We start from the raw sequence: 24,590 nt of genomic DNA, 5'->3' as shown, positions 1-24,590 counted from the left end.
ATATGTATGAAAAAAACAACTTTGAATTTAATTTCATATACCTGTGCCGATCTCAAAACAGCAGCATGGCGCTCATTTGAAAAACCCCTCATTTAGGAGAAAAAGGTTGTTATAAAAAATAATATATACGAGTATATATCTAAATGAGCGATATTTTGCGTTGCATTTTTTTACTTTACTTCTCATACATATTTGTGTATATTTGTAACTAAATCCGTTATTTGTTTTCCACGCACCATATGTTGAATACACTTCGTTTTATCAATTAAGAATATTTCGCCATGATTCTGAAGATCACTGCTTTTAGAAAATATCACACCTATTTTTCAACTGTCTGCTTTACCGGAAATGGGCGAACGAGATACATACTCCTCTCCGAAATATATTCAAATTTCAATTATTTCATTAGTGAGAGTAGTACACACGAGCACAAGCAAAAAATTAATTACATAAACCACAAATAGAACAAATTGTAATGCAATGCATTTCAGAAAATAAATCAATTTCACACCTTAGAATTTTTAACCGTCAAAAAAGAACATATGGCGTGGCATTTATAACACACCTTGGCATGTTTTTTCAAGAGCACAAACAATGCTTCCACAGTGTTGTGATGTAACAGATGAATGCACGTACATACTTACATTTAATAAGTATATGTAGGTATGAATACGAGTATATCAAGTGGTTGCGTGCATTCAAACAAAGAGAGTCATTTCACTTATGATTTCATGGTACAGAAATCTTATTATTGTTTCCTTTCGTTGATATATTTTTCCACCTTTTCGGATTTTCGGAAAAACAAATTTCATTAAATCATCAAAATATACACACATTCACAAAAAAAGAATAAGGGCGCGCTAACACGCCAACAATGATAGCCTTTTAACAGTCATATATTTGTAGGTATGTACGTGAATACATAGAGCCGACAGGCAATCTCGCATAAGCCAGCTCGCTACTAATAATTTCAAACCATTTAAATCTACACACAATCATGCACCTATTTCCACATACAATGGATTTGTTGGTGTTGCATTAATGAAAAATAAATACTCGCATACATCTGCATATAGGTGTGTTTGTTTGATTGCACTTAGAATGGAAATGCATCTTTTGTTACACTTTCGGTTGAGAAGATCAACAGAGCAACCAAAAAAGACCAGTTGAAATATTTAACACCTCGCGCTTCAGGCCTAAAATAATAGTCAAATGTTGTTCTTGTTGTTGTGTTACGTTCAAACGAATGCAAGTACATACATATATCTACATATGTTCTTTATATGTTTGTTATTGAAATGAAAGAAGAGAATAATGCTTAGCCTTATTTATGTGATTTGCACGCACCTTGGATACCCTCACAGAGGATCATTTTTTTCCATCGCACGTTGGAGGATCATCATTATTACATTAGCATTAGGGTGTATGCGGCCTGCGGAATACTGTTTACAGAAGAAGGAAGCGCTATCATTGTCCATACAATCCTACTTTTCAACGCTACTTTTAACATTTCAAATAAATCTAGCATTTTTATAGCTTTTTTTTTTCATTAAAAAATCGTCGAAAGAAATGAAAGCAGTCAACTGGCCGACGTTGAATAACAATGGAAAACGTATAGGATACTTTGATGGGATAATGGAATTGGAAGAAAGATGTTTTTAAACTAATTTGGAGTTTTTTATAGTCATTGCTAGCACCTTTGCGATGTGAGTTTATACTTGCGTATGCGCAGCTACAAACATACAAGCGTACATACCAGCTAATATGCCGAGCGTTTATTGAATTCGAAAGAGCACGCGCACATGAACACACGCACACATTCTTACATATAATATATGCATACATACATGAGTACATTAGGTATACTTTGTTCTGAAACGCATTTATTCAGCACCTATGCCTCTGTTCTATTATTATTTGGGGCATTTTAAATTCAAAGGATAACAGAGCTTCACCCTTTTCGTGCTTAAGGAATTGTTAGAAGTGACGTCTTTTATTTCTTTTATCTACGAATGCGCACCTTTCTTATTTATTTATTACTCAACAGTAGATTTCCGCTTTTGCTTAAACCTGCAGTAAGTGCTTGGGTATATGTACGAATATAGGTAAATACAGTACTGTGCAAAACTGAACCAACTTTTACTTCGTACTTAGAGATGCCAATTTAAGAAGGTAGAGTCCACTTGAAGTTAATTTTTATTTTTCAAAGTATATGGCATCTCTATGAAATATTTAAAGCCATTGTGGTTTTTTGCCGTGCTCAATTGTTATTATTTTTTAACGGCCTCTGGCTCATACTCAGCAAAATTGCAGAAGTTATTTCACGCAGTTGCCTGAAAATGTGAGTCCAGAAACAAACAATAATAAAAACAATAACCGATCAGTATTTATAAATAATAGTATTTATAAATAATTTTATTTTAAGAATAAATTTAAATAAAAACTTTCCTCTCCTCTTCCATTTCTACTCCGGAGTGACAAATTTTATATTGCGCTTGATTAGCTAGCGAGTTCCTTCTGGTTGTCCACATTGTATTGACTCATAACGTCGGCGTTGTTGTAGCAATTATGAGAAAACGTCTCATAAAAAGTAAGACTTCCGCAATTAATACGGCTCGTACACACCCAGGAAGCCCTCACATATAAGCATTAAATAATAAATTTTTATAAAATTATTCTCATATCAAATACGGCTTTAATTTTAGAATCTTTCTATTATTTTGCGAGTATTCACATACATAAATAGAATTCAATATTTTTTGCTTTGGATTGGCTACAAGTCGATTTTTTGGAAAAATAATTGTGCAAAATGTACGACTAAACAACTTGTTTTATAACAAAATTTATTGTACTAAACCGTTTCTTTAGCTTCGAAAATTCTTTTTATCTACTATAATTCATTTTTTAACACTTGCTTCCAGTACTAAACTGCTTAAAACTTGAATGCATTACTTATAACTGAAGATACGACCGAAGTTCTATTGCTGAGGAGGGCAACCCCGAAATTGCCTGCTGTCTAAGAAATGATCTAACAGAAATTTTATTTGTAAATTTATTTGCGCAAATTTGTCAATTTTTGCGATGAGTGCCATTTTTGGGCAAATAAAAGCAATTTGAATGCAATTTTTCAAGTACTAAATGTCGCTCGCACTCAGGCGACATGCTTTGAGCTCTCATGTGTCGTGTTAACCAGGATACAGGTACAAAGATGGCAGAAAACAATTTTTGGTACATACTACAGAACTAAAAAAATCTAACCATGCATTTTAAAAAGAAATGCATGCTTATGGTATCCATACGATAAATCTCGCGAAAGCAATCAACAGTAGACCAACTAATTTCCAGTCTGAAAAAAGTGTGCTGTTTTTTAAGAGTTCGAGAAATTAATATGATAATACATCACTTCGCTTTATGAACATCGCGAACAGATTAATTTTTTTCAAACTGAATGTCCACAATTTGAAAAGATTGGCCTGGCGTTAAATTATCCATGATGGCCTTCCAAAACAGAACAGAAATGCTAACACAATTTGCCATTCTCAGCTATCAAACCATAGTTATAGATAGAATAGTAGTTCTCATGCAGCCAAAAATGTATTTATTGAATGAAAAGAATCATGACCAAAAGCTTTTTTTTATTGCGTGCAATTTTAACTTTCTAATAAAGCCCAGTAAAACATTGAAAGCATTCGCTTCGCAGGTTATAAGGGAGGTCGAAAATTGCTTGAGCAAAGTATAAGTTACAGCTGTGATAGAGAAACTTAAACCTGTGTTGACGAAAAACAAAGACCCTAGTGTTGTAAAGGGATTTGCTGAATCAATTTCGAGAAAAATTATTACATAATATTAATTTAAAATTTAAAATAGAGCGTTGAAGAAGCATACGCGCCCCAATCACGTTCGTTGAAGTCATTGTACAGAAATTAAAAAAAAAAAAACATAAAAATTAAAAGCTTTTTAGAAAGAATTCATAGAAACATTTTTGGTGTAAAATTATATATTCTATTCAATTATTTCATAAAGAAAAAACAAATTCAAAAATCAGCGGAGTTTTTTTTTGCAACTAGAAAATTGTTTCTTCGTTGAGGAATCGCTGCACAATATTCAGGAAAATCGCACTGTAAAAATCGTTTGATCAATTCTTCCACACTTTTTGAGTGTATGGCCCAGCTCTTCTTCCTATTTGTGGTGTGGGCTTTGATGTTTTTCCACAAATGGAGGAAGAATTTTATGTCGCCTCCGAACGACACATGGTTTTTTATTAGGAGCTTGTTTTTCTTGGCAGAAATGCCCTCGGAAGTTTGCCATTGCCAGTTGAGGGGCGACCGCTATTAGAAAAAACTTTTTCCAAAATTTGGCATTTCATGTCGGTAACTGTCATCGAACAAAAGCCAGACAAAAGCTTGATACTTGGAGAAAAACATTACACTTTCAGGTTTCTCTGTTTTGAAAAATTACGCTGGTCAACGTGAGAAAAATAACCATAATAATGTATGTATGTGTAAAGCAATGATGTGAATTTATAGAAGTAGCTTAAATTTTACACACAACTGTATATGCATTACCCTCTTCGGCTGTAGAAAATAGTAGTGGTGCATAGAATATTAAATTTGTCGTTTTGTGAATTAAATGGGCGTGTAATGAGCACTTTACACATTTTATTTCTTAGGGTGCATTAATGACAGTGCATTTACATATGTGTGTGAGAATGTATAAGTATGCATATGCAATCCAATGCTTGAGAAATCTGTTGAAAGCAGAAAAATCAACAAAAAACTTTACTTGCATGCTTCATTTAACACAATTTTATCTACTACGAGTATAAATGTACCGAAGGATATACATACACATGTTTATATGCATGTTTGTCAGCTAAGTGTTTAAGCATTCACTCGAAGCGACTAAGCAGAAGAGTTCATCAAATTTTCGCCTCAGTACACAGGCACTTAAAAGTAAGTCGCGCTTCACCTTTTAACAATCCTGCAAAAAAGTAATAAAACGTAAGATATTTTCTCAAAAATTTTTGATAATTTTTCATTAAATATGCAGGAAATTATGTTTTTGCAAACACGAGTATATGTATGTAGGTATTGCTCAATATGCTCGTACAGGATATTTCGCTGTTGCAGAAGATTGAACGCAAAGTAAACCTCAAACAAATTGACTCTCAAATCGATTAATACCAGCGCAATCGGAAAATAGGGGCAATAAGAAACAAAAACCAGGTTTAGGGAATAAAGTTTTAGGCTGTCTATTTTCTTATAATATTGGAATGCATGGGTGGACTTCTTGAGGTATTTTATTTCACAATAATGCCATTTAAACTACACATTTAAATTCCAAATTCCAGATCCTAGTTTTCTTGTGACATTACTTTTGTAGAACACTAACTGAAAGTTCGACGCTGACTCTCCACCAAGAGCTTTGTAGCCTCAAAATTACCAAAACACAATTTTTCGAAGTTGATTTCGTCATGCATTTTCGTCACCGTCATACTAAGCTTTCTTACGCTTTTACCTTAACTCGCACGAGTTGTTCATCTTTGGCAAGCCCGCGGAAAAGTATCTGCTTAAAATTTATGTGAAACATTTTAACCCTCTAATTGCCTTTTTTTAACGACTTTTCATTATAGTACGGGTCAAAAATGTCTATTCAGGTAGGAGTTCAAATGGTAAAATCAACTATTCTTCATTGAGTTCTACTGGAGAAATTTGAAGAGAGTGTCTGACAGTCATGACAGCTGAAAATGGCAAACTGTGTTCACATTTCTGTTCAATAAGGTTTGGCAAGTCATCATGAATTGTTCAATGTCAAAACAACGCTTCCGAATTGTGGCAATTTACTTTGAAGAAAACAAATCCGTTCGCTAAGTTCATAGAGCACTTCATCGATTTTGCGTGCGGCTTACACGCTGGTGGCATCATCGGTCCATATTTCTTTCGAAATGAAGAAAGAGCTGTCGTTAAAGTGAATGGAGAGCGCTATCATTGTCATATGTACTGACTGAATTTTTGAATCGACTACATTTCATTTCAACAAGACGGCGCAACGTCGATTACAGCGCGCTTAACAATCGATTTATTGCAAGTTTCAAGCCACTATTGACGCCATACGGCTAGATTTATTTGAAAGAAAGATTGATTGGATCATATAATTCGTTGCCGTGGCGGACATATACCGTATATCATATTAAAAAAAATAAATGCCATGAACTTAGCTACCAGGTTAAAATAAAAAAATAGTTCATTTCAACAATAGTTCTGTTTTATATTATTTTAAATTCTCAAGCTCTTAAAAAACACCCTGTACATAATAGTTTCATTAAATTAATAGCATTTTCATTAAAATTGTTAAAACGTTAAATCGTCGTGAAAAAAACCCCCCACTCTCTGGTGTAGTACTGCTTTCGGCAAAGTTGATCTGAGAGACATCGCCTCTCACAATAATTAGCGTTTGTTCGTGTTGAGTAACTAAATTAAAAAGCTTTGAGTATATTGTCTCTCCAGAGATACTATCAAATTACTATTCGTCAGTATTTTGAATTTTGGACATAGCCAGAAAATTTTATTTGTATGTAGAATTCAATCACAAATTTGGCTCATATGATTCCAAATTATAGTGAATAGTGCATGGCATGTGGAATTCTTTTCTTTTTGCTAAGTAATACAGAAGCAATTAGCGAGTCTATGCCTGGAATCTCTAATGGAAATATCTGAAAAAATAATTGGGAGTTCACAAAATGTGCATGTATGTACAAATTTTAATTATGTAACTGTGTACAGTACAGTGCATTAGTATGTGTGCTACATAAGTATGTATTTTTACGTACATTTATTATAAAATATTTTCCCATTCATAGTCATCATAAACTTACTACTGCAACTGGCAATCTCTGCAGGAGGTTCATCAAAACAGATGCCACAGTTGGTACCATGACCCTGCAGGGAAAATTAATAATTGTGAACTAGGATACAGTTCATTTTCCTGTTCAACCTGCGTGTGTTCTGTGTTAGAAAGTGTTATTTTTTAGCATCAGCAAATTACCACTCAAAATAGCAGTTCATACCAGCCAAATAAAATTTAAGCTCAATTTGTTTCTGAAATAGTCAGTATTAGGCCAGTTAAAACCGGTTAAAAAAAAAATAATAAATAAATTACATCCCACTGTTCCAAAATGTTCCCTTGCGTATTTAAAAGTGTTTAGGTAATTTGTGTTTTCTTAAAAATAAAAGTGGAACTTTTTCAGTTACAGTAATCGGTTGGGCATTCGAAATTGGTTAAAAATTTAACGATAAATAAATCCTAAAAGAATTCAGTTAAATTCTTAGAAAAAACCAATAAAGAAATGATATTTAAGATATTCACTTCCAGATCATAAATAAAACTAATGCTGGTTAAACTTGGGATTGATATTTTGTGTATCCGGTTGCTGCGAAGATTTTTCTGTGATGGCACTTTTTTGGAAAAATAGTTTTTTATTTAATTGAAGTGCTTTTATTAATTTCATTTCTGGTTCATCGGCGCTGGTAAAGCTTGTTATAGAATTTGAAACAAAAGGCATCAATTAAAATACATATTTACATTTATCTTGATATTTGATATTATGTGAAAAATGATTGCCCAAAAATAACGCAAATGTTTATGTTGTTTGGGTTATTTTTCCCTGTGCTCAGTCAGTTTAAGTCTCCATTGTTACTTCGGTGTTATCTGTGCTAAACACGTTTTTCAGATTTGTGCTGATGGAATGCTGAAACATAAATTTGTCAAAGACAAACTTAATCCTTACTTTTTCTTTTTTTTTTTGTGGTCGAAAATAATATACACTATCTTAGTACGGTTTTCCGGTACCAGCTTTTCATTTCATTTCATAAAAACAGGAACATTCTTCGTAGCAGTTTTAGAGCCTTCCGAACAAATATCCTTTAATCAGCGCGATGCATTAATGCGTCTACAACCAATTTTTAAACTTTTTTATCTAAAAAAAAAATCAAATAATTTATATTTTACTACTGGTTCTATTTCCAGTAAATCACGAACTAGTTTATATGTATATATATAATTGGCGCGTACGCCCTTTTTGGGTGTTTGGCCGAGCTCCTCTTACTATTTGTGGTGTGCGTCTTGATGTTGTTCCACAAATGGAGGGACGTACAGTTTCAAGCCGACTCCGAACGGCAGATATTTTTATGAGGAGCTTTTTCATGGCAGAAATACACTCGGAGGCTTGACATTGCCTGCCGAGGGGCGACCGCTATTAGAAAAATGTTTTTATTAATTTTGGTTTCACCGAGATTCGAACCAACGTTCTCTCTGTGAATTCCGAATGGTAATCGTGCACCAACCCATTCGGCTACGACGGCCGCCCACGAACTACCCGACTAGAAATTTTGGTAAGGCGGTGATTAGGCGCAAATAAGGCAGACCGCATTCCAAATTTGCGCCTCATAAGGCAGCCAAACTAGGCCTAAGTCCCGAAAGGTATCGCCACACATCTGCCTCACTAGGCGCAGGTTCGAAAAACCGAACTTCGGTAATATTTACTCCGGATGCCCTTCTACAAATCAGTTAGGGATTCCAATTTATGCCTAAGTGAGACACTGCCACGAATTTTCGTGACCAAAACCAAATTTGGTATTGTTCTGGCATGCCAATCTTTGCCTTGCCTAACGTGGGCCTGGTAAGGTAATAGTGAAGCGTGCCTCAGTAAGGCCTGCCTAATTCGGGCCTCACTGTAATTCTAGTCGGGTAGTTTAATTTCTTCCAATATATACCAGCATCTGTACTAGAATGTTTATATCATAGTTTGGCTTTTTCCTGCAGGGGTTGTATATTCATATATACATATGTATCATCAAACATACACGTCGCATATTCGCAGTAGTATGTGTGGTCAATGTGTGCGTAACATCCTCCAAAACACATATATAAAGAAAAGGCGAACAAAGCACACCGACTAATTTTAAAACAGCAAAAATGAATATGCTAAGGACTTTATCGGGTGCTTTTTAAGAGATTGAGAATGAGATGAAATTCATGGCATTTATTTTTAATATGATATCCGGCATACATATGTTCGCCGCTGCTACGAGTTATATGGCCTATTCAATCAGTCCAATTTTTGACTACTGTTTCCAATAAATCTAAATAATAAATCTAAATAAACCCAATAAGCAAAAATGCGACGCCAGCGATGGTAATTTGGCTTCAATTCTTGCACGACCTATGTATATTTATAGGCTCGTAAGCCAAGATTTTTACGTAAAATTTTGGACAGAGGCCAACAAATTGAGAACGTGAACGAATCGACATTTCGTCGAGTTCTACAATACTGCACTGTATGAAAGGCGTATACAGATTTAATTTTTATAAAGTAAATTTCCACAATTTGGAAGCGTTGTTCTGACGTTAATTGAATCATGACGAAATGCCAAACCTTACTGATCAGAAATGTCGACACAGTTTGCCATTCACAGCTGTCAAACCACAGTTGTCGATATCTAGACTTCTCATGCAGCTAAAAAAACATCCGATACAAACATCAAAAACATCAATTACAATACTTTTACATTACATACAATTTACATATCGATTTCATTTTTTGCGCTCCAAGGCAACAGACGCGCCAACTGTCAGTTTTTCTGATTCACAGCCATGTAACGCGAAAACACACACTCACACACATACACATGCATGCCTATAATGAATGTGTTAGTAAAACGTGTAGCACGACGCGCCAGTTTGCCAATAAACCACCAAACCATTCAAAACAAGAAAATTGAAAACGAATCGAATCGTCGCTCAATGCAGGAAGTTCAAGTAGCTAAAGGAGCGTAAACGAGATTGAATGGAAAACTGTAAAAAAGCAAATATCAGCCGGGTATTGTGAATGTGGAGTATCCCTATTGTATGCTCATTATTTTGCCATTTTCCTGTCTGTGCACTCGACTGCTTCGGTGCATAAATATACGCGCATACATAGGTATGTGCTTACAGTATGTATGTATAGGTCGATTTGAAGGCAGCCCGATTTTCTTTCACATCTTTCACAACATCAGACGGTTTGTTGCCTACGCTATTGATGAGTTGCTGTTCAAGTATCCTTTCCCGCTTTTCATTTGAATACACTGTTTTCACGACCGCAATCCGTCGACTGGCATCTTTTGTCTCTAAAGTGGAAATGTCTGTAATGAAAAAATGGTCTTTTGATGTGTTTAATGAAAAATCGGTTCTATGAAAATATAAGCCAAAAGGATATACATACATACATACACCCATACATAGATGCCTGCATACACCCATTCATCATTTTCGTCGCTATAACTTTCAATTTTACTTTTTATTACAGTATTTAAAAAAAAACTGTGTAGGTAGTTTTCATGTGAGACATATGTTTACACGCCGCAAAAAGTGGTACGCTCCTAAAATTTTAAGTTCGTTCTGCAAGTATTTAATTATATCCTCTCTTCGGTTGCACTGTAGTGGAAAGTCATACATACTCCTATTGAGCTCCTATAGTATGTTTGCCAGATGGCTTCCGAGGGGGATATGATAATGATCGCGTTCAACTTCAATAAAATGTATATAAACCAAAGACTATAATATTTTATACGAAATATTTAAATTTTTAAATTTTGTAAAAATATTTATAAGGCTTGTTGTTATTTGGCATTGATCCTCAGCGTATAACTTGCACTTATTATGCTTTTGTGGTCAAGATTTTTTTTGGTTTTTGGCGGGCAGGCATGTCCGACCAACTCCTCTTAGCTACTTAAAATGAAGAGGCTGATTAATTCGCACTCGTTCGAAAAGACATTCCTGTGCCACTTCGATGAATTTACTCAGACTCTGACCTCTTTCTAATCCAACTGGATCGTCTTCTCATTTTCGTCGACGTTAACTTTTTTTTTTTAATTTTGTTTTGAAAGTAAAATTTATTTTCTAACAAAACACATATAAATCGTGATGCAAAATTTTTTAAAATAGTCAAAAAAATGTCAACGACACTTTCATTTACAAGGTGTATGTACAAGGTGGCGCACGTCAATCATACTTGGCACTTGTAAAGTAAACAGCCGCAAAGGTCAAAATAAAGATTTCCATAACTCAAAATCATTTTTTTATTTAGTAAAAAAGTTATTCAAAAATAAAATTAGTTTACGATTAATTTTGCGCTACCAGGTATTATAATTGTATTATATACTTTTCATTCAAAGTTTCAAACTATTATGAAAACCTACAAAATACACATAATTGTCTCAAACTAAATTTTTTCGGTCGGCAGTGTAGTAGCAAATACAATTTTAATATGCAAATGTGAAGTCGCTAATATTAACAATTTAGAATTGATGGGGTTGTGCGCTGTCGGCTGGCTCTATGTATTTTCTCCATAGAAGTAAAAATAACGCGTTAACTTCAAACTTGTGCAAAGTGCATTGTTATTATATTAAAATTGAGCTGACTAGCCGAGAAAATTCAAAAAAAAAAATTTTAAAAAAAATTGAATTTGTTCGTCTTTTTTAGAATTACAAAACGCTCAGTTATACTTATATACAAGTATGTTATACACTCGTGGCCGCGCCAACCTTACCACCTCATTTTTTGCACTTTTCACCCATTTACTGCGATTTAACTCACCAAATCGTCCTTAAATATAAAAGATCTACAAAATAAAAAACAATGCTTCATAAATAAACAATCGTTGAACAAAAATGTTTAATTTTTAACTATGAACATAATTTTTCCGTTGTATACACATGCATATATTTATTATGTATTCAAATTTTTCCAACATCTGAGTAACTTTTGCATTTATTTTCGATATACAAAATTGGTAAATATTTTGTTAATGCTGGTGGCAATAATTCCTTGCAGACATCGAAGCAACGAGATTTTCAGGAATTTCGTTTGGAATTTCCTGTTCCCATACTTTGTTAAGTACTTTTTTAGTTCTGTCTTAGAGTTAGGTCTATGTTGAGCCGCTTTTTTTTACTGTGGGCCAGATATGCTTAATCGGGTTCAAGTCGGGAGAGTTTCTTGGCCACGCCATATACGATATTCTGAAATCTGTCTGCACTTGTAAGAAACAAAATCTCGACAGATAACACTTAACATAACCATAAACATGGGATTGACTCGATGCGGAGTCGTCCAGAAAGGTGACCTCAGAAGTAAGCCCATATTGTTCTTCTACGACGAGAACGATTGGATGCAACTCCTCCAGAAATCATCAATCCATCAACAAAGAATAAAGGACCCCGCATATAGAAAGAAAAACATGCCGAAATCATTTCACTTTCAGGATGCTTAACTGTTCTCGTCACACTACTTTATATAAAGCGTACCCCCAGAAATCGACGGGCACACGGTAAATTGTTGTTGCAGTGCAATTCAAATCTCCGACCATATAACCGTTTTCCACTGCTCCAAACCAGTTGGTGCGTTTTTGCCCATCCAAATGGAGCAAGTTTCATTTTTTAGTCAAGCATAAATTCAAAATTTTAATATCTTCGATCAGAGCCGCTATAACTACAGTTGAAATGTATATTTACGCGACAAAATTTGCTGGTAAAGTTTTCGTGACCCCGAGTGAATATATTTATACTGATACTGATATACTGAGATTTATACTGTTTTTGTTAGAATAAATATTTGTATGCAATAAATTAATAGAGAAATTCAAAAATTAAAAATACTACGAAAAAATAGCTGTACGATATTCAGCGACATTCAATGAACATATTTGAACTTACCATGAAAGTTGTGGAGTTCTTATTCTTTATTTCATGGCAATGCATTTTATTATTATTATTTTTTTTATATCTTGACCACATATTTGTAATCAATTAATTTGCACATCATCTGCGAACCGAAGACCCTTGCAGACAGTGCTCCTTATTTCATATAAATAAAATTGTATTATTTTTCCTCGTTTTATAAATAAATAATTTGCACATATTTAAAGCAAAATTCTCTTTTAAACCTACCTAACTACACCACTGCACGCAAGTATTTTTGTTTTTACTCATTAGTGGTGGATTCTAAAGTGTAAATGTTAAAACAGAAATATACCTCATATATTTTCACAACATTTTTTGCATGTAAACACAACAGATCCTATTTTATTAACAAAGCAGTCTCTCGAAAACCCCACACAATACCAACTAATCCTCACGCTGTAGTCAGCTGTAATCCCTCATTTTCAGTATCGAGTTTTCTACATGTACGAGTATTTGTAACCTGCATTCACTTTTTTGCTGTTTTCTTCATTTTAAGCCACTCACTTTTGATTTTTATACCCATGCGCACTTAGACATGAGGGTACTATAATTTTGTTCGCATAACGGCACAATGGAGTAACAGTATGAAGGCATCGAGATAGACATGTGTACATACACTGAAGTGCTCAGAATAAAGAAAGAAGTCAATTTCGCGATGTCTGCTTGCCTGTGCATACGATAATCCAGCCAAAAATGAATATATTTCAATATAACTAAGTGCAATTATTACCAAACGCCATATAACGGTAATTTCCAAAAACGAAAAAAGTTTTATATCTGTGCAAAAAATTAGGTTAAATTAATCATTAAATCAAATAAAAGAGGCACACAAGGCATTAAGGCCGAGTTCCTCCGCCTATTTGTAGTGTGCGTTTTGATGTTCTCCCAGAAATATAGGGGCATACAATTCTCCGCCGACTTCGATGCGCCTTTTATGCGGAGCTTTTTCACTGTCTGCCGAGTAGCGACCGCCAATTGAATACACTTTTTCTATCACCTTCTTATTTTAAGTTAAGAAAATATGTCCCGTTCATCCGTCTGATGTTAGCAGCTGCAAAATGGCGCAAAGTTAATCCCCCTGTCGAAAGATTTATAATTTTTGCACATGGCGTCGTACGTCAATCATATTTGGGACTAGTGAACCAGACAGCTGCAGTATGCAAACAGATAAAAACAATACATTTTTGGTAATAAATTTTGATTAATCTCAAAATATTATCAGCCAGCAAAATTAAATTTTACTAAAATGTGCGTTGGTATATAAAGTTCGGTCCGGACTGTATTTAGCACCTCCTTACTTGTTGTTTTTCTATTTTACACATTGACTTTGGCTAATTCCCAAAAGTACTTTCTCTGCTTACCCATAATTCCTAACTCTTCATAAAACTAATACAATAGCAAAAATCCATATACTCAAACATGTATTCCATTCACTTGAAGTCTCTATATTGTCGCAGAATTACAAAAAATCATTATTGTCCTTGATGATTGGGAGTTTTCCTTCTATTTTGCACTCACAGTCGTTTACAACTAGTCAGCAAATCCTTTTTGGTGCACTGTTCTTTATTTAACTTGAAAATCAACGCACACTGACACAGCGGGAAAAAAGAAAAACAGTAACTACAAAATAAATAGCACAAACAATGGAGAACGAGGCAAAGAACATAATGCATGGTACATAGTTGCAAATCTGTTGTTGTAGAGAGTATACCACTGTGAGACCACAGAGGATATTCCACAGAACAATAATGAGAGTGATAAACTAAGCGCAAAAATGTGTTTGTGCTGAAAAAATTAAAAAAAAACTATAAAAGTAAATATGGCATATTAGCTGCAGCGTATGTCGAAAATGGCAAAAGTTATATTTTTTTTGGCAGCCCAAAGTCACTCCTCACTGAAGGAAAGTGGAGCGATTTTTCATGTGGTAAAAAGTAAGTGTGCCAGCAAACATGTGCCGAATATGCGATCATATGGCCTCTGGAGACGATACAGCATGCTTGACTGAGCTTTGTGTGTGTTAGTGCGGTCGGGTGTCGTCGTGTCACACATACTTGTTGTCGGCTTTTGAATGATGAAAATCAAAAATTTTAGATATTAGCGTCAATCAGCCGACACGCACACATATAAAGTTCTTGTCAACAATGATTGACCGTCTCCAGAGGCCAATAGATCTGTATACAAATATTTATGTACTTATATAGGTCGTTATGCGATATATCCGAATCCTTTTTAAGTTAACATGATGTGATTATACATTTGTGCCCGAATTCTTGCTTATATTTATGAGAAACATGCGTTGCATATGAAGAGTAGTGTCAGTTGTTAATTGCCGCAAGCAAAGGTTGTCAACCAACTGGCTGCACATTCACCTATACCTAGTTATTTATGTATGTATATGAGTATATGTACATGTACAGTAGTGGCTAAAACTTAAGCACACTCAATCGCCAAGAACACTAATTCTAATTCTCCAAGAACAAAAATTAAAATAAGACGATGTTTCAGCAGTGAGCAAATTTGCTGCTAACATTGTGTTTGTATACGAGAAGAAAAGAGAGAATAAAGGCATATTTTATTTAAAACGCCCGCACATCCAAAAAATTGCTTAAGGCAGAATAATGTGTTTTCAAAATTTAGCTTCAGTCATATCAATTTCCTGATTTCATTTCCTTCGTTAGAGCAGACGATGCAACAACGAGCTGTATGAGCTTTGCGAGGGCATAGATATAGTGAAGCGAATAAAAATACAGCGACTCCGCTGGCTAGGTCATGGCTTCCGAATGGATACAGAAGCGCTACCAGCTGGTGGTATCAGAGAAAGAGGAAGGTCTCCTCAACGTTGGAAAGATCAAGTGGAGAAGTACTTGGCTTCACTTGGTTTGTCCAAATGGTGCCGGTTAGCACGATAAAGAAACGACTGGCGCGCTTTGTTAAATTCGGCCAAAATCGTTTAAGCGATTATCGCGCCTATCAAGAAGAAAAAGGCTCTCCTATATATTTTTTTATTTTTAAACCAATTTAATTATGGTAAATTAATTAATTAGAAAGAACAAAGCGGTTAGATTACCACAATCACATTTTTGATAGGATAAAAAACCTTCTTCATTGTGGAGAACTTTTTTGGAAACTCGCAAAATAGAAATTGATTACTCTTTTTTTAAAAAGTTACTAAGCATTGAATATTTGTACAGAAATGTATAGCCCAAATTTAAAAAATAAATCAAGGGAGAATCCCTTCGTTTTCGTATACGCCGGATTCTATGAGAATATTTCTAGTTGTAAACTCCAATCCGGTTTGACTTTTGCGAATTCCAACCTGACTTTCCTGGGCTTTAACTTCATGAAAGTATGTTTTACCTGTCATTTACCCGGAATTGCTCTGGCTATACTTTTACTGAGCAATCTTTTGCGATTCATATATTGAATTGGTGCTTTACACTTTGACCGCTTTGTCAGTCACCGGTGACTTATACTACATGACTACTTTTATCTTTGTATTTTGCGGGAAAAGGCATCGAAATAAATAAAAATATTTATATTATTAAATATCTTATTAAATAAAACCTAAAAACAAGTTTTTTTCTGCCCGTTGGCGTTCAAAGTGCTCATGAAATAATTTTTAATGGTACTTCTGATCCAAGAGCGTTTATGTTACAAAGTATTGCGTGACCCTCCCCGGAATGTAAAAAGATATGTGGTCTGTCTTTAAATAACATTAAATTCAATCCAGGAATTGCTGATCTGTTGATTGGATAATTTTTACTCAATTGACTGATGCATTGCTAATTTTATTTTTAAATTGGCTTGGGTACTTACTTGCTACCCTTGCAAAAAACAAATGTTTGTATTAGGGATATGTACACCAATTTCGTTACTTTGGAAGTTTGTTACTTAACAGTTCGCCAAATCTGAACAAACATTTCACTTATTCTGTTAGTTTGGTACTGCTCTTTCTCTCCAGCTGAATCACTTACGAATTAGCTTCGTTTCATCCAGTATACTTCAAATATCAACTTTTTAACTCCGAAAAATAGCACACTTCCTTTTTTTCTTCACTTTTCGATATTTTTATTTATTAAATTTAAACTTTGCGCCTGACCAGTGTGAAGATTCTATCTCTGCAATGTATTAGTAAGTAAAATTCGAAGGCAATAAAACTCATTACCGTTAAAGGTGTGCTTAAGTTTAAACCAATACCGTACATACAGTATACGTTTTATGATAAAGACGAACTTTCTAAATTCAATTTATAAAATTTATTTTGCCTTGCCGTGTGTGTGTTGAACGCGTAGAGTATTATATGCAAGGAAGATTGCTTGTTTTTGTTATTATTTCTTAATTGAGCTGACCCTGATTGGTTGCTGAACTAGCTTATTAAATGGATGCATACGTCGTTATAATAGCATTTACTTTATAAACTAATTATTTTTGTAACAAGAGTAATTTTTAGTAAATAGAAGCGCACTTTTCTCCAGAGCTATTAGAACAAAAATATGTGTAAATATAATAACCAAATGATGCACATCCATTACACACAACAACTTTGTATTTAAAAGTGAGAACTAAGCAACAAGAGAAATTATGGTTTACCGCGTAAGAGGCTGGTTATACTCATACATCTCGTGGGATGTAGTTAGTTCAACTCATCTTTGGGAATCACACTTTTTCTTGACCTAGAATTCATACTAACGAAACAGCAAAGTTGTAGATAACCACTCACCCGAATATTTGTTGGAGCATTCGACTCTCGAAACTCAAACGAAGCTTTAAAAAACAAGCATGAACAAAGAGAATGAGAGAAAAACAGAAATAAAAATGACATATAAACAAAAGTGAGAATATCAAATGAATAGTATTTACAATTTTTTTTATTATCTCTGATGTGGTAGAAATGGTTTTCTGGCTTATGACGAAGGTATTAATTATTTCTGGTATCAAAAACTGTCTTTTCTGCCATGTCTAAACTGTATAAGAAAGGAGTACAAGCGTCACTTGCCAATAGTTACTGAGGAGGGATGAGGAGGTAAAGTCTTTTCTCAACGGTTTTGAAGTCTCACATCATAACCTGCCTTATGATTAGAAATGCCTTTGCGTCCTGGTTGCGTCAAATATCGATGCGATTAATAAGCTATATGAGTTTTACAAACAGATATAGACAGTATTGGCTTGAATTCAACAATGAGCCCTGGCATATGTATATATTGTTTAGTTTTCATTGAATTCTTCCAGGGTGCCTGTGTAGGTAATAGAGTGTATACGGGGTAATGAAGACTTATTTCTCTTTTGGATTTAGAAGTCGAGTATATGCCTCTTATTTTCGCCAAGCGTTAGCAAGTAGCGAATAGATGAGACCACTGGTATAAATGAAACGTATTGGCAGCGCGGAAATAGAGCCGCCTTAATTTACATGTGTTTGTAAGTTAGTGAGTTATACAAGACGAATAAGTCATAACAATACTCGCTAGTGGCGACTCTTACTTGATAACTTTATTGTTGCTTTCGCATGCACATTTCGGGAAGTTATTCGAGCATAGAGATAGCGAGCGGGGAAATGGCAAAAAGACCTTATGTTAGCTGTTATCATATACCGGCGCTCTAAACTATTTAGTCTCGACCTTAGCCGTGCTTGTTGGGAACTCCAGGGCCTATTAGCCAGCAATACTTGACACCAAGCAGACTGATGAGTACACTGAAAATGACATATGCATCCTCTTACTGATTTATTGTTAGAACAACGAAAGAAAGATGCCATAACGAACCCACCCGCTGAATCGCCCCTATGCTAAATGCACAGAACCTCTGCTAAGACAAAATAAGCATTCCATAGTTTCAACGAACTAATTTTCGTTACAACGGGGTATGGTCTAATAGGCAGTCATGCTCAGAGGATGGGCGTGCAGGCATATGACTTCTGCAGAACCGGAAATCTGGCACCTTCGGTGTCACTGTCCTGTTCTATTTATTTCTGACAAAGTTACTTAGGATAGTCCAAAAAAGACCGATACAGCTTTAGGTAGACAATTTTTTAATGAGTTGGAAGATCCCTGTTGGAATATCAGAGTGAACTATGAGCGTGTCCCATAATAGCCAACTACAACAACCCAATCTTTCCGCCGCTGGGAACGCGTGTTTACCTAACAGGTTTGCAGTCGCTGTTGAGGAAAATATTTTGTTGACATTCAGAAACTCTTATCAATCAACGACTTATACTAAATATTTTATTGGTTAATGAAATGTATACCCCACATCCTGTACCCTGATTCCAAAATCTAACAATGCGTGATAATAAAACGCAGAAAATATCTTTGTATATTACAATAGTTATTTAGTGTGCTATGCTTTAGATAAGCCTGTTCAAATTGTTAAATTTGCAGTACATTTCGTATGACTCAGCGCTCAAAATCAAACATTCTTGAAGACGCATTTATGGCATATACAGCCAACCCGGTGGCACACCAATGAGTTTCCGCTGAAAGAAAAACGAAAAAGAAAAAATCTGACGTCAGCTCTAGCAACTTTTCGCCCTTCAATAAATTATTAAACCGAATGCTCTTTTTGCTCTGAATTGCTTTTGCCATCGACTCAGCAGGGTTTGATTGCAAACTGTGCCTTTTTGTATGTGTTTGTGTGTGAAATATGCCAAATCAGTGGTAGCTCTTCTGTGAAAAAAGTAGGTGTTCCTTGCTTTGATGGCCTGCGACAATTACGTAGTTTTTCTTAAGGCGGCCATTGTGAATACTGGAATTTTAGCAAACCGACAAATGTCACTCCATCCACTTACATAAATATATTTGTGGAATGACAATTTACCATCAAACAAAACATTTTCAAGATGTTAGTACTACAATTACAAAGAAAAATTGTAATGAGGCGTAACAGGCGGCAGGAGGTAGGTAGTTTTGCAAATACTTCCATACATAAATCAACATAAATGTGAATGCGTGTATGTATGGACAATGTAGGCTCCTAAGGAATTGTAATAATCTTGAGTGGACTGACTGCAGATTATTTGTTATTTTATAAAACAAATTATTTTAGTGATATATGCTGGCTGTTTAAAGTGGACGAATGGGGGATGTAGGACAAGGGAAACACATACATTGGCACAAACACTTATATATGTAGTAAACACGTGCATTAAGATGACTCAGCTATCACTTAAAAATCGGCACTCTCTTTCCTATTGAGTATTGAACATTCGTTTACACAAACACATTTTGATCCAATACTATGTTTTTCGTAAGATGGACCTTGTAGGAAATACCTCTGAAAAACAAAAAAAAACAAAATTTAAGGTTAAAGAGATCCGAAGGTAATTCATTTAAAAAATCTATACAAAATTTTCAATATTGAATAAACTTCAAAATTATAAAATATTTAAAAAAATATTTCAGTTATCTTCTTATTATACTCAATCCTGCAAATAAACCGATTTTCAGAAAATTAGAAGACCAGCTCCAAAATAAATGCATCTTTTTCTTCTTCTTCTTGATTGGCGTGATAACCACTTACCCGGTTTTGGCCGAGTTTAACAAAGCAGAGTCGTTTCTTTCTCGTCCTAACGGGCCCACACCGGACACACCAAGTGAAAGCCAAGTTCTTCTCCACCTAATCTTTCTAAAGCAGAGGCGATCTTCCTCTTCCTCTGCTACCAGCAGCTGGAACCCAATCGAAAACTTTCAGAGCCGGAGCGTTTGTTTACTTGCATCATTACATTGTTTACCTGACATATTTTATGCCGATTTCGCTAGGCTTTAAAAAACCATTACCTGAACAAAGCTATATTACTGTGCATGGGTATACAATTTCTGTACTAAGGAACGTTTTTTATGTCTTGTTAACGAGATCAGGTAACATGGACTCCTGCCCATTGTGACATTGAGGGTAACTGCAGGGCCGATGAACTAGCGAAACTTGGCACTAAGTTGACTGATGATGATGATGAGTACACAGACAACGACATAGGCACAGACCTGTAAGCTCCGTATCTTTGAGAAAATTGTAAGAGTAGCAGAAACGCCCCTCTCTAAATGCTAATCCAAAATACGCACAGCCTTAGCGTATTGATTTCAATTATAATGGAGAACTACCTAAAAGGCAGATACGACCAGTGAGGTGGCATGCAAACACATGACTTCTGCAGAAGCTGTCTAGACGAGGAAGAGATCACGTACCTCCTGTGGTATTCTCCCGCTCTAATCACCATTTTAGAAGCTCTCAGTACTGTGGAAATCAGAAATCTTCTAAAATTGTCTTCTTCTTCTTTTAAAAAGTACACACTGGTTTTAAAAGAGATAAGGACAAATTTCCCATAGGGCTTCACTATGGGATGCAACCCTGCTTATGTCGCTCACTGTAGAAACGCTTCAACCTAACCTATCCTAACAAGATCTCAAAAGGAATATTAAATAGGAAAATCTGGATGTAAGGCAATGCTATCCATTTTTTGAAATAAAATTTTGTATACAATACAGTTTGCTTTTGTCAGCTATATTTCGCCCAAAGAGGAAGACATCTTCGAACTAATCAAATACACATATCCTGCTATTAAATTATTTAATGGTTGTTTGTCTTCTCTTGGTTCCAAATTATTTCAAAAAGGCTTTAGTCAGAACGGTTATTCCTATCTAAAATACATTCCTTTAGAGCCTTAAATTGCGAACGTTTGAAAAAATATTTTTAAATTTTTACAACTTCTCCCTGCCGGTTTTTGGCAAACCCTCAAATATTATAGTACCCACTAATTGGTAATTTTCTATGCGATTTCCGCGAATTGCGCTTAAATAGAAATACGAAACCCATTAAAAGAAATGTTTGTAGCACTAAACGCTAAAAAACTTGGAAGAAACCGAAAATTTCAATGCATTTATTCTTCTTTTTTCATTTTTATTTTAGCCGCAACAGCAATTTGCCGCAAATTGTCCAACGTACACTGAATTGTATCCGGCTTACGCTTGCAATTGTATTGAAGGCACAACGACTCCCACAACTTCCACTACACCATCAGTACAGGCAGCAACAGCAACAACTGCAACTACGATGACAAGTCGAAGCATAGACTTGGCCTTGCGCAAATATCAACAATGGAGCAGCAAGTTTTTGCCAGCTACCAACCACACAATGCCCGTACCAGAGCTTGGAATGTCTGCCGATGGCACAAACAAGCATACAACAATAACAACAATACCAGTTCCAACAAATGCTGACTGTGTCACTCACTTGTCAACGTCTTCATCACAAAAATCCAACTCCTACTCCAATTCCTACTCGACCAACACCACTGCCTCTTCGGGCTATTACAGCCGACTGACAATGATTGGCAATCTGCCCGAAGTTGAGCAGTATCAATGCTGCAGCGCAGGCGGAGATCGAGAGCTGCTCGTTAGTGCTGGCAAAAGACCGAAAGTATATGATTGTATGAAGGACTTTTTGCGTCGGAAACTCTTTCAACAGCGACATGAACAACAAGACCAACAGCCAGCACAACTAGAGGCAACACATTGTAAGAGCGACACCGAGGAGGATGTCACTAGTGATTATGATGAGGTAAGTTGGCTTGCACTGAAGACAGCAGAAATACGAATTTTGGATTTCTAATCTCCATTTTATTCCGCTCTCAACCCAGGTTGACATGTTGGATTCTTCCTACAATGCCGATGAGGAAGATGTCAGTGATTGTAGTAGTCAATGCACTTGCCCATTGGAGAGCGACACTGAAGACGCGTTGGCAACGTTGCAGTATGCACCTATCGAACAACCACAACAACAACAGCAGCAAAAACAATCACTTAGCAATCACGGCCAAAGCAGTACACCACAAAAATCGATAAGTCCACAAAAATCAACGATCTCGTTGAACTGCTGGCAAAATATCACCCAATACACCGACTCCACCACCGAACCGGAAGAGGAGGATAGGGAGCCAGCCGACTCCGATTACCAACAAATCGCTGATGATTCAGATGCTGGTATCTCCGATTGCTGTCAATTGATAAGCGAGAAATCCAGTCCCCCCAAGCAACGTAACCGCCAGCAGAAACAGAAGCAAAAACAACACAGTGCGCGCTACAACCGCAACTGCGACAATGGCGCTGACGACGACGAATTGCTCTCAAGTAATTGGTATCAACCGCGCATCACCACCAAAGCCGCGCTTGAGCGCCTACAGCAAGCGGCACCCGGCACATTCCTCTTGCGTCGCAAATCGCGCACCTACGAATTGTGCTTGCGCGCCGAAACGAAGGTGAAGCACTTCGTCGTCGTGGCGCTGGCCGACAACCAATATATGCTGAAAGGCGCCAAGAAGCAATTTACGTCGTTAAAGGCATTGGTCACGCATCATTCCGTTATGGCGGAACAATTGCCGCTGACTTTGGCATTGCCACGCGAGTATAACAACAACAACAACAAAGCATACGCTATGAGTGGCAAGTGCACGCAAGCCATGGGACTGAATATGAGGTCCTTGCGTTGCGCCGATGATTTCGATACGTACGAGTCGTTGCAAATTTTGGGTTTATTGCAAGACTGGCAGAGCGAAGCCAATGAGTTCTGAATGAAGAAGTTCCGAAAGTCTAAGCAGCGGAATTAGTTATAAGGAAGAGTTTTAAAGTCATTACGCGCTTTATGGTCGTTCACCAGTTTGTGCAAGAATATGTGAAATGAGAATAGGCGTGGCATAAAAAAATTTTGTAATACTCGCAAATTGGCAGTGTTGTGATTAACTCAACGTTGTACAGCATCGAATTTTTGAATAGATTTAAGCGTTCGTGTTATTAAATTTATAAGTAGAATTGAAAATGTTGATTTAATATAAGAAATATTAGTATTTAATGCAAGCAAATAACCTCGGAGCAAACTAAATATTGATACCGATTCTAAAAATATTAAAAAAAAAATAAAAAATAATCAATAAAGAAATAATAAGATGTCTTAAAGTTCTGGGAATGACCGTGCTGGGGAGTGGAGAGAAGTAGGGTATGTTTTTCCCCCTTGCACTATTTAACGATTTAATACAATACCGGATAAGAAAGTCACCAAACAATTTGTTTTAATTCCTCACCAAGCAAGGAAACACATCGCAGATCATGGAAAATCACCAAATTACAGGGGCTCCTGCTCAGTAAAGAACAATGATATATGGGAGGTGAAGACAAAAGTTAGTTGCAGATGTTCAGTGCTTAGGACGGCCAATTGAGGTATCCTCAACCATGGTTGGAAAAACTCAAAAAACTTGTTCTTGAAGTTGCACGTTTAAAAAGAAGCAAATCGCAAAAATTGTTAGAACAGCATTTACGACCATTTTGAATACGAGAATAAATTCAATACAGAATACTTTCGTCAAGAGATTACTTTATTTAATTCCAATTTATTTCCAGTTGGCCCCGAATTAGGCTTAATCAGTTAATCTGCGGTAGTTGGCACAGATTGCAGGATATTATAGCTAAGGGATAATAGTGAACTCAAGCTGTTAAAAATATAATGTCAAAATAAAATAGCGGTTGAAAGCATAACATTCTATGTGGAGAATTGAAACCAGCGTGTTCGAGTAATCAATGCATCTACAATCCAGTTCGAAGAGAAACACAGCAACTCAGACTTTTCTTTGAACTAGACGATTGAAGCATATTCTAATTTTTAAGTTGCTAATGAATTAAAAAGAGTTTTCCTAGTATGGGTCATTAAAGTGTTTAGCATCTTCTTCTTATAGAATAACTTTTTTTATTATTATTATTATTGACATGTTCAGGTGTTACAATACATATAGGTATATGTACTAAGAACTTAGTCTATCTACAAAAGATTTCCACATAT

At 35.7% G+C, this 24,590-nt stretch overlaps 1 protein-coding gene across 1 annotated transcript in view; it reads left to right on the top strand.

Moving 5' to 3' along the window:
- The window catches only part of LOC128862373 (uncharacterized), a 51,858-nt gene extending 27,975 nt beyond the window's left edge, over positions 1 to 23,883 (top strand). Inside the window, exons 2-3 of the mRNA XM_054100953.1 lie at positions 21,672 to 22,322; positions 22,402 to 23,883. Coding sequence (XP_053956928.1) covers positions 21,672 to 22,322; positions 22,402 to 23,331 — 1,581 coding nt within the window. The 3' untranslated portion in view covers positions 23,332 to 23,883. The remainder of the gene's footprint in view (positions 1 to 21,671; positions 22,323 to 22,401) is intronic.
- Positions 23,884 to 24,590: the final 707 nt, after the last annotated feature.

This window comes from Anastrepha ludens, chromosome 4 (genome assembly GCF_028408465.1).
Source record: "Anastrepha ludens isolate Willacy chromosome 4, idAnaLude1.1, whole genome shotgun sequence".
In the NCBI taxonomy this organism is placed as follows: Eukaryota; Metazoa; Arthropoda; class Insecta; order Diptera; family Tephritidae; genus Anastrepha; species Anastrepha ludens.
This window is presented reverse-complemented; position numbering and strand designations above follow the sequence as displayed.